At 43.7% G+C, this 15,172-nt stretch overlaps 1 protein-coding gene across 4 annotated transcripts in view; it reads left to right on the top strand.

Moving 5' to 3' along the window:
- Positions 1–853: 853 nt before the first annotated feature.
- The window catches only part of UPF3A (UPF3A regulator of nonsense mediated mRNA decay), a 71,944-nt gene continuing 57,625 nt past the window's right edge, over positions 854–15,172 (top strand). For all 4 annotated transcript variants that reach the window (XM_073614734.1, XM_073614735.1, XM_073614736.1 and 1 more), the window contains exons 1-2: positions 854–1,187; positions 6,632–6,738. In XM_073614734.1, coding sequence (XP_073470835.1) covers positions 1,053–1,187; positions 6,632–6,738 — 242 coding nt within the window. In that variant the 5' untranslated portion in view covers positions 854–1,052. The remainder of the gene's footprint in view (positions 1,188–6,631; positions 6,739–15,172) is intronic.

Here is a 15,172-nt window from a genome sequence, read left to right on the forward strand (position 1 = left end):
TCAGCTGTGATCATCGTGTGAACCAGGAAGTGCCAGTAAACGTCATTCCTCGACTCACGCTGACAGGGAGAGCCGATCGGCAGCTCTCCCTGTCGGGTGGGGGGGTGTCTGTACTGATAACACATTGATTATTAGCACAGCCATCAAAAGGTGCCCATCAGCTGCCAATCAGTGCCCAACACCTGCCAGCCTGTCCTCATAATAAACGCCTGTCAGTGCCCAAAACAGTTCCGATCAGTGTTCACAACAGTGCCAGTCAGTGCCCATAAAAGTGCCAATTAGTGCCCCATCAGTAATGCCTGTCAGGGCCCCATCAAAGTGCCAATCAGTAATGCCTGTCAGTAGCTCCTGATCTGTGCTGCCTATCCAGTGCCGCCTATCAGTGCCGTCAGTGCTGCCTATCAGTACCCATCAGTTTTTTTTTTTGTTTTTTTTAATTGTCGGTCTTTTTTCGTTTATAGCGCAAAAATGTAAAACCGCAGAGTTGATCAAATACCACCAAAATAAAGCTCTATTTGTGGGGAAAAAATGATAAAAATGTATTTGGGTACAGTGTTGCATGACCGCGCAATTGTCATTCAAAGTGTGACAGCGCTGAAAGCTGAAAATTGGCCTGGGCAGGAAGGGGGGAAAGTGCCTGGTATGGAAGTGGTTAAGAAAACGATTGCAATGACAATAACATAGTAAAGCTTCTAAGAGATTGTGGTACTTGGGTGTTCCATGGAGAGAATTTCAGGGTCCTTGCCATAGGACCATAGGAAGTGAAGGGGTACTGTGGAGATCCCCTCCCCCATACAGATCAGTGCACCTCACATCTATCACTGAAGTATAAGAGGGGGGCCTACACAGGGAGCGCGCACCGGCGACTACACGGGAGCGCGCACAAGCTTGTCACACGGAGACGCGCACCGGGACAGCAGCCGCAGCATCTCTCGTTGTCGGCAGGTGATGGGGATCTCGCTGGCGTAGACGGTGGCGCCTTTACATGAGTGTGAACAGCAGATACCACAACGGGCAGCCACTCACAAACTAGGGGGGGTCGCATCCCGAATATGAGGAGCGAGCGGGAAACGCCGCCGTCCGTACTGAGGGGCAACCGGGAGAACCGGAGCAGTGACCGGAAGAGCAGGGAGGGGGAAGTGAGCGCCATGAAACAAAGGGAGGAGAGGAAGGCGGCCCTCAGCAAGGTGAGGTGACCGTGTTCATGTGGCCATCATCGCTTTCATTGTGTACTATGACCGTGCGTGTACACCGAGCCTCATTGGGTACCAGGCTGTGATTGGACGGGGCGGTCACATGACCTGTCCCCATCTTCCCTGTATGTGTGTGTTGTAGGTGATACATTGGAGTGCTGTGGGTACAGCTGAGGATGAGGGGGGAGCATTCACATTCTAGTGATATACACAAAGCACGGTATTTATGTGCATGCAGGTTGGTGATAAGGAGGAGTAAGTGTCCAATTGCTGCTGTGTTTTCCTCAGATAGACAGACATGAGGCAGCACCATGGACAGCGGCAGTTCCTATACAGTAATAGGGCCTCATGCACACGGGGAGGAAAAAAAAATACTGCTATTAGCGCCCGTTCACATGTGAGCGTTCTAGAATCATGAGGTTTTGCCAGCGATGCTGGAACATGCCCAAATCACTGAAAAAACGACTATTTATTTTTAATAACACCCAAAACGCAAAATAAATTAGCATTTTTCTCCCTACAAAACACTCAAACCACGCTTTCCAAAAGCGAACCAAAGACCTGTATGATATATACCCTGTTCAATGATTATTTGTCCTTTACTGGAAAACTAATAAAGTACCTTTAAAAAAAAAAAAAAAGTCGGCTCCAAAAAAGCTACATTAGCTCAGGGGTGTTGAAATTTTCTTAAAGAGGTACTGCAGTCTGCTCACATAATTTGTAATAAAAACATCTTTGCCATTCTGAAGCTTCCCTCCAACCACATTGCATATTATTTTATATATACTGTGATTCTGTACTTGCCAAATATGCTGCAGAAATCTCCCTCCGCTGAGTCTGGCTGCATCCATTTTAACTGAGGGCAGCTGAAGCTGCTACCTGTTCACTTCCTGGATTTACACAGAGGCACATCTCCAGCTCTGCAGCTCTCATCCCCCCTCCCTTCCTGGCAAACTCTCAGGAGAGTGAGAGAGAGAGCTGTGCATGATGTCATAACCCTAGGCTAATGACCAGACAAGAAACAGGAAGTGGGCTGTATAAGATATTTACTGGGAGAAAAAAAAGTTTTACTATCCAAAGTTAAAACAACAAGGGCAGAAGATTTTATAGATGGAAAGATGAAAAATGACCAAAGGTCCGCTTTAAAAATTACTTGTCAAAGGGACTAAATTGAGGTTCTCATCTACTTGTCCCTCATGACAATCTACCTGTTTTGAATAAAACATTTTTTTTAACCAAAACTGTATTTAAATCGGAGGTGAAGGGTTAAAGAGGAAGTAAACTTCCTCTGCTGACATTTACCTATAGGTAAGTCTATAATAAGGCTTACCTATTGGTAGTGTAAATGTGTATTGTTAGTTGTGTAAACGTGTACTGTTTAGGAGATATTTACATTACATGCAAGCCGGTGACATGACTGGCACATGCGCTCTGAAGGAATGGCCACGTGTGCCGTTCCTTCCGAGCCCTGTGCCGTGAACGGCCGCTCCTGCACGCATGCGCGGGAGTGACGTCATCGCATCACTGGTCAATCACAGAGCTGGAACCTGTGAACCTGGAAGCAAGACGGGTGAAAATGGAAGCAGCTGCAGTGCTGACATCGTGGCACTGGAACAGCTTCGTTTTAAGGTAAGTTTCACATTATGCTTTTTCCTTAGTGCACAACACAAAGCATACACCGCTCAGGCCAACGAGGTGCAATGTCTCTCCAGATGCTCACTCCAGCTCACCACTATTGCTGAACTTTGTAGAAGAAAGAAAGAGGTGATACAGAGGACACAGGAGAAAGCTGCGGTTGACGGAGGCACATAAACTGACCACGGTGTCAGGGCTCGGCAGCCGTGATACACCGTGGTCAGTTTACAGGGGGGAGGGCATAGCCAGGCAGGATCAGCCAGGTATTTCAGGTGATATGGGGGGCCAAATTATACAGCACAAGCATGCTTTAAAGGAACAGGATCCTTTTTTTTTTTTAGGTTAACAAACGCTTTAAGGCTGGGTTCACATATGTCCGGCTGTGGTTTGCAGTCCAGGGTCCGGTGCGTTCCTGTTCACCGGTCCAGGTGCAATTCAGGTGCAAATTTTTGCCTGAATTCGTACCTGAACTGGATCTAAAAACGCACAGGAGCCTTTTTCAAAGCGCACCGTGGCCGCCCCGGAAATGTGTGAACTGGCTCTATTGAGAGCTAGTTACATTCACATGTCATGCAAATTAGATGCGGTTAAAAACGTGAACCCAGCCTTAGGGCTCTTTCACACGGGGTGGATCAGTGATGATCCACCCTGTGAACACCCGCTTGCTCAGCGGGGATCGCTCCGCCGATCCCCACTGAGCAGGAAAATGACAGGTCCGTCGCTGCACACTGTGGGGGATCGGATGATGACGGACCGTAGAGTCTGTCGTCACCCGATCCAATCCGAAAACGGATGGAAAAGTAGGGTTTTCCTCCGTTACACTTTTCGGATCGGAGCGGGTCGGATGTCAGCGGACATGTCACCGCTGACATCCGACGCTCCATAGGGATACATGTATGTCCGTTTTTCATCCGAAAACGGAAGAATGAAAAACGGACATACGGATCCTCTGTGTGAAAGAGCCCTAAAAGTTTAAATCAGTATTTTTTGCTAAATAATTACTTAGAACCCGCAAACATTATATATATATATATATTTTTTAGCAGAAACCCTAGAGAATAAAATGGTGATAGTTGCAATATTTTATGTCACACGATATTTGTACAGCGGTCTTTCAAACGCAATTTAAAAAAAAAATATATGCTTTAACGAACTCAAAACAAAACAAACATTTACCTCAATGCTTGAAAATTGTTGCACGCTCGTGTAATGGCGACAAACTACGGTACTTAAAAATCTCCATAGGCGACGCTTTAAACATTTTTACAGGTTACCAGTTTAGAGTTACAGAGGATCTTGTGCTAGAATTATTGCTCTCGCTCTAATGTTCACAGTGATACCTCACATGTGTGGTTTGAACACCGTTTACATATGCAGGCGCGACCTACTTAAGTGCTCACTTCTGCGTGCAAGCACGTGGGGACGGGGGCACTTTCAAACATTTTTTTTATTGTTTATTTTATTTAATTTATACATTTTTACATTTTCCCTTTAATTTCTTTTTTTTTTAATCACTTTTATTCCTATTACAAGGAATGTAAACATCTAAACATCCCCTGTAATAGGAATAGGGCATGACAAGTCTCTCCTCTATGCTGGAATACCTGAGATCAAAAAAAAAAAAAAAAAGATCTCATAAGTGTTTACAGGTGCGGCACCGAAAGTGACGTCATGATGTCGCTTGTGGCCTCCAAGAGGCATAGAGATGGCCAGGGATCATCTGGTCCATGGTCAGCTCTATGGTAAGTGGCCCGATTGCACAGTGACCAGGAGAAGCATCCCTTGTAATAGAAATAAGGATGGCAGGTCCTCTTCATTGAGATATTTGAAGGTCAAAAAGACCTCAAATCTCTCATTTACCTTTAAAAGCAAAAGTAAAACAAAAACATTTTTTTGCTTTAAAAAAGAACATTTACTATGGCCCAAGAATCGGAAGTGACATCACACATCGCATCCGGTCTTCCAAGAGCATAGAGACGAGTGCTGCCATAACCCCGGTATTTAACAACAAAGTAATGACTTATTTTTACTATGGGCCAGTCGTCAAGTAGTTAAAAATTAAAGGGAATTCATTAACGTTTTTTTTAACGTTTTTAACATTGCGTTGTTTATCTCCTACTCACCTCCCTGCCTGTCTCCAGCACCTCACCCGGGGACTAGCAGGGAGGGGAAAGATCTTGCAGTGTGACGAGCACTGATTGGGTGCTTGTCAGGAAAGGGGAGTGTCTGGCTCTCTTAACACTCAGCAGAAGCACATCTGCTGAGCAAATAAATGAAGTGTTAGCCCAATATGAAAAAAAAATGTATTCCTTCAGGTTACCCCTGCACAAAGAAGCACTTGGTGCTCAGTACAAGTGCATGCTTGTATCAAGCTCCAGTGTGCACTCTGTAAAAGTAAACCCTGCTGCTTGCCCACAGCAGGGCTAAATGTAAAAAGAAAACACTTGTCCGGTGCCCGGAACTGCTTGTCTCAGGCGATTTGATTTGTGCATCCCTGGAGCTACTTTGGCACACTTTTGGAGCAGAGAGCAGCCCACCAAATGTGCTAAAACCACGGTGCTCTTCCATTGCTAGATGTGAACAGGGCCTTGGAGGTGCCTGACATTTCTTTTTTATGTCGCTGAAAGCAGCTCTAGATTATCTAATATGCAAATGTACATTGTGTCGTTTACAGGTGTATTTTAGAGCAGCATTCAGCCAGTGGGTGCCAGCCACTGATCAGTGTAATTTGACAGTGGAGAGTCCCCAATGCCAAAATACAATGTCTCAGCAGGGGGGGATTCCTCTTTTCACTTCAGTTGTATGGGTGGAATAATCCATTCAAAACCGATCCATCTACGCCCAGCTTTAGACCCCCTAAAGCCTAGTACACACTGCTAGTCTACTTTTCGTTCAACCCAACGCGCTGAACAAAAAAAACTGACAGCTTAGGTTGGAGGCGCTGTACTAACAATCCGATATTAGTACATCAATCTCCCCTGCTGTGCTTTTGTGCTCTGACAGGGGGATGGCCCCTACGCCAGAACACTCAGGTCAGCGCTCTCAGCTATTGGCTGAGAGCACTGATTGGGAGCTGGTCAGCAGACCTTTTTCAGTCATGCCCCTTTGACAGAAGCTAGCCGAATGGCTGGCTTCTGTCAGACCGGCTGCAGTACACACGGGCCAAATGTCACCCGACAAATGCCACCCGACATTCGGCCCGTGTGCAGCGGGGTTTAAATCTGCATTTCTGTTTTATGTACTTTTTGTACCAATGTGTAAACATAAAAACTGTGAGTATGAGATTATTACTGTATAACTATGCAGGCTTACCTGTGAACAATTTATATTTACTCCTTTTTTAGTTTTACATAAAGTGTATGTCCAACTAATTTTTTTTTCGTTTTGATTAGAGTGAGAAAGGATTAGAAACCCTGCAGGATTTCTTCTTCAATTCAGGGCTCTGTTTGTAAGATTTCCCCTTACTGTCCCAGTTCGGCAGTGAGGGAAAGTCCCCAACAACCACACACAGAAGCTTGGTTAGGTAGACCCTCGTATTACATGGTTTTTGTAAACCTGAAGGAGATTTTGCAGAAATTGCAGTCCTCTCACCTCTAACCTTCCTGGTGTAGAATCATCCTCAGACAGAGTAAGTTAAACACATTTACTAAAATTTTGCACTGAATATACTTACATTAAAAAACATTGCTGATTATCTTTAAATAAAAAAATACATTTCTTATTATTTCAGTGTCTTTTGTTGAGCTTAACATCTCTTTAAGTTATTGTCAACCCTGTATTTTTATGGTATTTTGTTATTTCAGGTGGTAATTCGTCGCCTTCCTCCCAGCATCAGTAAAGAACAACTAGAAGAGCAACTGCATCCTTTGCCTGCACATGATTACTTTGAATTTTGTACTGCTGATCCAAGGTATACATTATATAAATTAAAGTACACTTAGAGGGTCTATTTATAAAACATTTATTGCACAAATGTCAGAAACATTCACAGTATGTATTCTAATATATTAATTCCTGTATCATCAGCTTCATGCTTCATCTAATGGCCAAATGTAGTATAATTCTTTGAAATATCTCAGCGAGAAAATATACCACATTTTGACCACTAGATGAAGCTAATGATACAGGAGAAAATTCTATTTGAAAAAAAACAATTTTCATTTAGTCTGTACAAATGCTTCTGACATTCTGCCAATAAATGTTTTTTTGATATGGACCCCTTAAACTTTATTTTAAACCCTTGTTAAATTTAGCCATTCTGCTGAGTTGTTTGGGTGGTTCATATTGATTGAATAAAACGGAAATTAGAATGTTTGCTATACACGATTTTCCGCATACCGTAATTTCTCTTTTGGTAAGGATTGCAGTTGTAATACCAAACGATGAACTACAAATTGTCTGTCAAAACCGCACATGTTAAAGTTGTAATCTAGCCTTACCATCAGTCTTGCTCAGTTGTATATAACATGTGTAGTCTCACAGGAGACAAAATCATTAAAGCATTTGTTAACTCAAAACTTCATATTCCTGATATGTGCCTGCTGTACCATGTACTTGTATGAGAAAATATCCTGTTCTCTTTGCATTGCTTTCTTTATGTGAAATCTCTGGTGTTCCTGTCAGTCCCTCTGCTTTCCTATTAAAAACTGACCATGCTTAGCAGGAGAGCACATCTTGGTCAGTTCCCTAGCTATGCTGGGAAATCAGTGTGCTCTCCTACAATGATCAGACTTGTCCTGACATGCCCCCGCTGCACAGCCATTCACTGGGAGGCTCAGTGTTCTGCTGCTTCTCCTCCCTCCAACTCTTATGCAGCTGAGAACAGAGGGAATGTGATCATTTATAAAACGGGAAAAAAAATATTTATATATATATATATATATATATATATATATATATATATTTTTTTTTTTTTTTTTATCTATACGCAAATATTTTACCTTTCATTTCTATTTTAAACTGAATGGGTGGTTTTACAAGGTGATCGTTTACAATCACTTTAATTTTAAACTCTTTCTCCTCACTGGTAGAAACAACACCTTTTCTCCTTTTCATATCACATATGTTCACTTTACACCCTCTGCACTTACCGCATGCAAAAACTGGGTGGACCCCAGAAGAGGATGTTTAGGGCTACTCTGTGCAAAACTATTGCACAGAGCAGGTCAGTATGACATGTTGGTTGTTTAACCACTTGTCGCCTGCCATATAGCAAAATGACGTCGGCAAAGTGGTTGTGTTATCCTGACCGAACGCCATATGACGTGGTCAGGATAACAAGCTGCTGCGCGCCCCCGTGTGTCAGTCTGACACAGCGCAACGCCGATCTAGGTAAAGCGTCTGACAGAGACTCTTTACCAGGTGATCAACTGTGTTCAATCACAGCTGATCACGATGTAAACAGGAAGAGACGTTTATCGTCTCTTCCTCACTCGCGTCTGACAGACGCAAGTAGAGGAAAGCCAATCGTCTGCTCCTCTGACAGGAGGGGGCCTGCGCTAACTGTTTATCAGCACAGCCCCCCCCATGGATGCTCACCTAGGACCACCAGGGATGGCCACCACGGATGACCACCAGGTATAGCATCCCTGGTGGCCATGGGTGGCAATGTGTGCCCACACATGATGCCAATGTGTGCCCACACATGAAGCCAATCAGTGCCCACCAGCAATACCTGCCAGTGCCTCCTAATCAGTGATGCCAATGAGTGCTTTCTATCAGTGTCAATCAGTGCCACTCAGTGTCCATTAGTGCCACCTATAAGTACCCATCTGTGCCGCCTATGAGTGCCCATCTGTGCCACCTATGAGTGCCCATCTGTGCCACCTAGGAGTGCCCATCTGTGTCGCCTATGAGTGCCCATCAGTGCTGCATATCAGTGCCCATCATCAGTGCCCAACAATGCCACCACATTTGCACCACCTCATCCGTGCTCATCAGTCCCACCTTATCAGTGCCCGGCAGTGCAGCCTCATCAATGCCCATCAGTGAAGGAGAAAATGTTTATTTACAAAATTTTATAACAGAAACGAAGAAAAACTTTATTTTTTTCAACATTTTCGGTCTTTTTTTTTATTTGTTTAGCAAAAAATAAAAACCTCTGCAGGTGATCAAATGCCACCAAAAGAAAGCTCTATTTGTGGGAAACAAAATTATAAAAATTGTGTTTGGGTACAGTGTAGCATGACCGTGCAATTGTCATTTAAACAGCGACAGTTATGTTAAATGTTCCTGAAAACGAAGCCTTCCAGTGCCGCACTGTCATCGCTGCAGGAGCTTCCATCTTTACCCGGTCTTCCCTCTGGGTTTGCGCACTCCAGCTGTGTGACTGGCCGGAGCCGCGATTATGTCACTCCAGTGCATGCAGTTCCCCGGTGGCCATTCCTTCAGAGAGCATGTGCCAGTGACATGTACAGTAAATATCTCCTAAACAGTGCACGTTTAGGAGATTTTTACAGTACCTATAGGTATTTATTGTAGGCTGTTGTAGGTAAATGTCAGAGATGGGAGTTTACTCCCACTTTAAAGTTATTGTAAAGGTTATTTTTTAATTTATTTTTTTTTTTAAATAACAAAACTATATCATATTTACCTGCTCTGTGCAAGGGTTTTGCACAGAACAGCCCTGATTCTCCTTTTTTGGGGTGCTCCGGTGGCCCTCCTGGCTCCTCCTCTTCATCGGGTGCCCCCACAGAAAGCTGCTTTCCCTGGGGGCACCCGTGCAGGCGTCCATTGACACATTCAGCAGGACTTGGCCCCCGGCTCCCGTGTCACTGGATTTGATTCACAGCAGCGGGAGCCAATGGCTTCTGCTGCTATCAATCTATCTAATGAGGACCCGAGACAGCGACTGGAGTCGTTGGGTCATGCACATCTCTGGCAGCTGCAGCACAGAAGGTTTTTCACCTTAATGCATAGAATGCATTAAAACAGAGTTCCATCCATTTCTGTGTTGATTAAAAGTCAGCAGCTACAAAAAGTGTAGCTGCTGACTTTTAATAAACAGACAGTCACCTGTCCCATGGTCCAGCGATGCGGCCGCCCAAAGCCTCGAAGCCTCGCTTCTCTCCTCCTCTCGCCGCGGCGCCGGCACTACAAGTGTGTGCTTGCGGCTTCACAGCCGGGTGCACATGCGTGAGTCGCGCTGTACATTCTGAATGGCCGGGCAATCTTCCACCGCGACGCCATGAGCGGAAGTGGGAGCTGTGTACCTGCCAAAACTAGGTACCCACTGCCCCCCCCCCCAGATAAAAATGTGGCATGTCAGGGGGTCAGGAGGCCCTAAAGCGGAAGTTACACTTTTGGGTGGAACTCCGCTATAAGGTGAAAAACCATGAGACTTTACAACCCCTTTAAGCACATTGACACAAATTATTTTTTTTCCTGACAAGAGTTGATGGACTCACAAATGGTTACATTTTGTTTTGATTTCATGGACATTGTTTCTTTGTTGCATTAAACACTAGTAATATTTGGAAACATTTATTTTGGTCACTGTTATAGTCACTGAAGTGGGTTCTAATGATTTGTGTTTATTGTGTGCTCACTTGCAAATATTAAAGGAGATTTGGCTGTACTTCTCCTATGGATCACAGGAGTGCAATTTGTTTTGCAATCCTGTGACCGGTTTTCATCAGAGAGCGGGCTGAAGTCTGCTCTCTGCTGATGTCACAGGAATCAGTTCAGGCACCATGTCATCACGACAATAAAGCCTGGATCCGCCTGGTGCCTGGAATGACACAGAGTGATTGGCAATGTTCTATCAGTGTAGAATATGCTGTTCAATTTTGGGCACAAGTTCACAAAAAGGATATCAGAGAACTGGAGAAGGGCAACCAAACTGATAAGAGGCATGGGAGAGCTCAGCTATGAAGAAAGATCAGCTGAATTGAATTTATTCTCTGTTGAGAAGAGTTGATTAGAAATGATCACTATGTATAAATACATAAGTGGTCCATATAGTGAACTTGCTGTAGAATTATTCACTTTCAGGTCATTACAGAGGATAAGGGGGCACTCTTTGTGTCTGGAGGAAAAGAGATTTAACATCTACATAAGAAAAGGCTTCCTTGCAGTAAGAGCTGTGAAAATGTGCAATAGGCCCCCTCAAGTTCTATCTAGCTCAGTAGATTTTTTTAAAAATGAGCTGGATGCATTCCTAAATACACAAAATATAACTGGATATTAACATTTATAGGTAATAACGCCAGGGATTGTTGATCCCTGGATTATCTAAATGCCTTATGGTAGGGGTGGAAATCTACCAGAAACAACATGGGAGAAGTCAAAGATCACTGGGCACAGTGTTGCCTCCTCACACTTGATTTAATTTAATTTGGCGTACTACCATGTCGCAATCGTATGCACTGCACGGCAATCATAAGTTTAAATCAGGTGGTGAGGAGGTAACATATCGCCTCCTCACCACCTGTCAAACACATGGATCGCAGCAGCGGCACCCTTATGGCTCGTTCGCACGTAAAGTTGGGAGTGGTAAAACCCTGCGGTTGAGTTGTGGCTTTACTGTCCCCAATCCCTACCCCCTTTAGCTGCTGAGGTAGCAACCAAAGGTGTACACATGCCGCAGCAGGAATTAAGCCCCCTGTTGCATTTGATGGGTGCTACCGCCTACCATTCGCTACCCATTCAAGTAAATGGTGCCACTCTGCAAGCGCCCTGCAACTGCATGCTTCTGCGGGGTCCAAGGGGTTAAAGCGGGTGGTGAGAAAGCAACACAATGCTGCTATTATGCCCAGTGTGTTGCTTCACACTGACCTGAAGATCTCTTCTTTCCTGCTGCTGGCACTACTCTGGACCGTTAGCTGGGATAAGAGGTGGAGTGCAGTTGGTTTCACTTGGCATGGGACAGGAGCCAGCACTACAGAGGAGGCATCGGCTTATGCGGCTCTTGCTCCCTACTACAGGTCCAACTTTACAAGTAGTCCCTCTGCATTGCACTCTGATGCTCTGGAATGGCGGGTCAGCAAGCCCAGACCTTGATCTACCAGTCACCTGTCCGCGATCTACTGGTAGATCACGATCTACAGTTTGCTGACCCTCGCCTTATGGGTATCAGGAAGGATTATATTTTCCTCAGCATTCTCTGTTTGGATAAAGTGGAGCATGTGATGTCACTGCAAATAATAAATACACATATACAAATATAACTAGATATTACCATTTATAGGTAATAACACGAGGGACTGTTAATCCTGGAAATATCTGATTGCCTCCTGAGGAATCAGGAAGGAATGTATTTTTCTCTCGCTGCAGTCAAGCATTCTCTGATTGGATGAGGTGAAGAGTGTGTGACATGTGTATGTCAGTGCTTTGCCTCTCCAACTCCTTCCAATGAGAGAATGCTTTGCATTCATTGAAAAGATGCAAAGCAATCGTTGAGTGGCACCCCTGCCAAGCAGTCGACCTACCGTGTTCAGATTTCGAATAGAATGAATAAAGAAAAAGATAAAAATCACTGTGTCATCACCTCACATACAGGGAGTGGATGGTAGCCTGATCCTCTAGATATATAAGCATATATTTAAGAAGGACTACAGGTCCACAAAGAAATCTTCAGAGAGGATCAACCGGTCAATTATAAACAGCTTTATGAAAGTATATTTGGTAAAAATAGAACATGAAAAATTGCAAAAACCTCTGACATACTGTAACAAAAAGTTAAAATGAAAACTTTGTCAAAACTAGACAAGAAAGCAGCTGCAGATACCCATACATCCACCATACACTCATCCAATCCGATGGTTTAATCAAAGAGGCACTAGTGCAAATGGCTGCAGATGGAGTATGATGTGGTTTTTACCCCCAGTTGGCCAGTCTATGACTTCAAAGGTAGTACAGGGCCAGACGTGATATGGAGTATACAAGGTATAGATGGATGGACCTGCTAAAACAAAGTTAATCAGTTGTGCATTTGCATAGTACAGCCGTAGGTACAGGTAAGGGCTGAATGGAGTCTGCACACCAATGTACTGAATGGTAGCCCACCGGCTAACTTGGCTGTGTTAAGCTGGACTATGGGCGGGTGGACGGGTGCAGATAGGAGCGATGTGCGTGCAGTATCTTGTTAAGAGGCCAGCTACATGTGGGTGAGTAGGTGTCCTATGGACAGTATACACAAAGTAAGTCAGTGCAATCTCACCACTCCCCAGCCATGCTAAAGGCTCCTAATGCCTCATAGATAGAATCCACATGGAGGTGCACCAGAGCACTCTTGGTTCATGCCGCTCCGTGTGTGCAGTGTCGGGCCGCAGGTAGATGACATGAGTGTGGGGGTCTCCAGGGTCTAGTTTAGGAATGGACATCACAAGGGTAATGACGCTGTGCTGACATGTTTTGCTCGTAGAACACAAGCTTCTACAGAAACTTTCAGAATAAATTTTTAGCCACGGACAAACCACTATTTTAAGCACCACATCCCTTAATTTGAATAGGTACAGGGGGATTTATGGGAATTTGGAAGTATGATACAGTGATCACGAAAAAAATAATATAAAATTATTTTATTAAACAGAGATGAAAAATTGTCTAAAAAACAATTATAGCAAGTACATAAAACATGGTTCTTGTGGATACAGCACTTTAGATGGAATTCCCAACATGTTTCGCCCACATCCTGGGCCCCCAGTCTTTAAAGGCAGTGTACATTACAATCAGTAATAATTCAGGGGGTCTGTAGCCGTCACAGAGAACCAAGAACTACAGGTGACCATAGGGGGCATTCAAGGACCAGTTAAGAATAACATAAACAATATCAGTGTGATTGGGTTGTGTATCAACAAATGGGAATTAATCTCCAAAAAGCAACATACAAAAAACAAAAAGAACAATTTACAAACAAAATTTTGCAAGAAAGCTCAACACCCAGGGACATAAACTCCCCAAGGCAGGGTACTTGTCTCTAGGACTTAAGAGAAACAGAAAAAAAAGCTTAAAATATGCAGTAGAGAAAGGAAGTCATGGACAGGAAGTGTTCACATGAACGCTCCTCAAATTACCAGTCTTACAAACAACAAAGAAAAAAGGGGAGCAAAGATACTCCATCCACTGCTGACATTGCAAGGATAGAGTAACCATCTGTCATATCACAAGTACCTGGAGTCCTGCAGTGGCATGTGTGTCCCTGTTGTTCCAGCAGCGTCAAATGTCGACATGTCCATTTCATTAAATATACAATTCCAGGGGTCTGGCAAGTCACTCTATGTCTAATTCTATGAATTTGATCATTAGGCAGTACTATCTCATCACTGTTCAACATGAATCGACAATGATCACATTTACCAAATGAGAATGAACCAGGGGTCATAGGGGATAGTACAGAGACATTATAATGGCTTTGGACCAAACGGTCCTTTAAAGATTTTGCTCGTCTGTATGTAATTTGTGGTTGTTTTTCCATGTATATTTACTTACTATAGGATCAGCCAATAATAATGGCTATTATTTGTTTATGACCTGTCTCACTTGTTTATGTTGTTTTGTATAGGAAGTAATTATTCTCACTGACTGAGAAGTTGATTTAGTTTTTTCCCTATAGATCAAATTGTCACATACATGAGCTTTAGCTCTATTAAAAGCTTTTTTCAAAATACTGAGAGTATAGCCTCTCTTGCATAAACGTAAATAAAGTTTTGCCTTAATTTAAGGTACTGACTGTAGAGGATGCTTTTAACCAAAGATTGGGGGTGGGAACTAGAGGCATGTAAAATAGAATTGCCAGCCGATGGCTTTCTGAACAATGAAGTGCCCAGTGAGCCATCAGATTTGACAAAAATTTTAATATCCAAAAACGGTAATGAATCTCTGATCACATGACATTGTAAATTTGAGGTTATCGTTTGTGCCTATGATGTTCATAAATGTAATAAATTCCTGGTAAGTACCTGACCATATTATCAGTATATAGTCAATATATTGATGGAAGGTGATTATATACTCCAGGTACTTGCTAATGTCCTCCATAGCAAATAGGTTCCTCTCCCACCCCCCACCCCCAGGTACAGGTTGCCATACGACGCACAACGTGTCCCCATCGCAACCCCCTGCACCTGGAGGTAGTGGGAGGGATCAAACATGAAAACATTCCTTGTAAGGATAAATCTCAAAAGATCCAATATAAACTCAATGTATTTGCGGGCAGATTGGCCCCGTTCACGTAGATGGTCTGCTACAACACATAGTCCCAGCTCATGCGGGATAGTATTGTACAGACTCTCAATGGCAACAATGGCAACAAGCCAAGTATGTTCAGGAACAAAAATACCCTCAGTGATTTTAACAAGGTCAATAGTATCCTGCATGTAGGAGAACAAAGATCTCACATGGGG

The sequence above is a fragment of the Aquarana catesbeiana genome, linkage group LG02, assembly GCF_042186555.1.
Source record: "Aquarana catesbeiana isolate 2022-GZ linkage group LG02, ASM4218655v1, whole genome shotgun sequence".
NCBI classification, from domain to species: domain Eukaryota; kingdom Metazoa; phylum Chordata; class Amphibia; order Anura; family Ranidae; genus Aquarana; species Aquarana catesbeiana.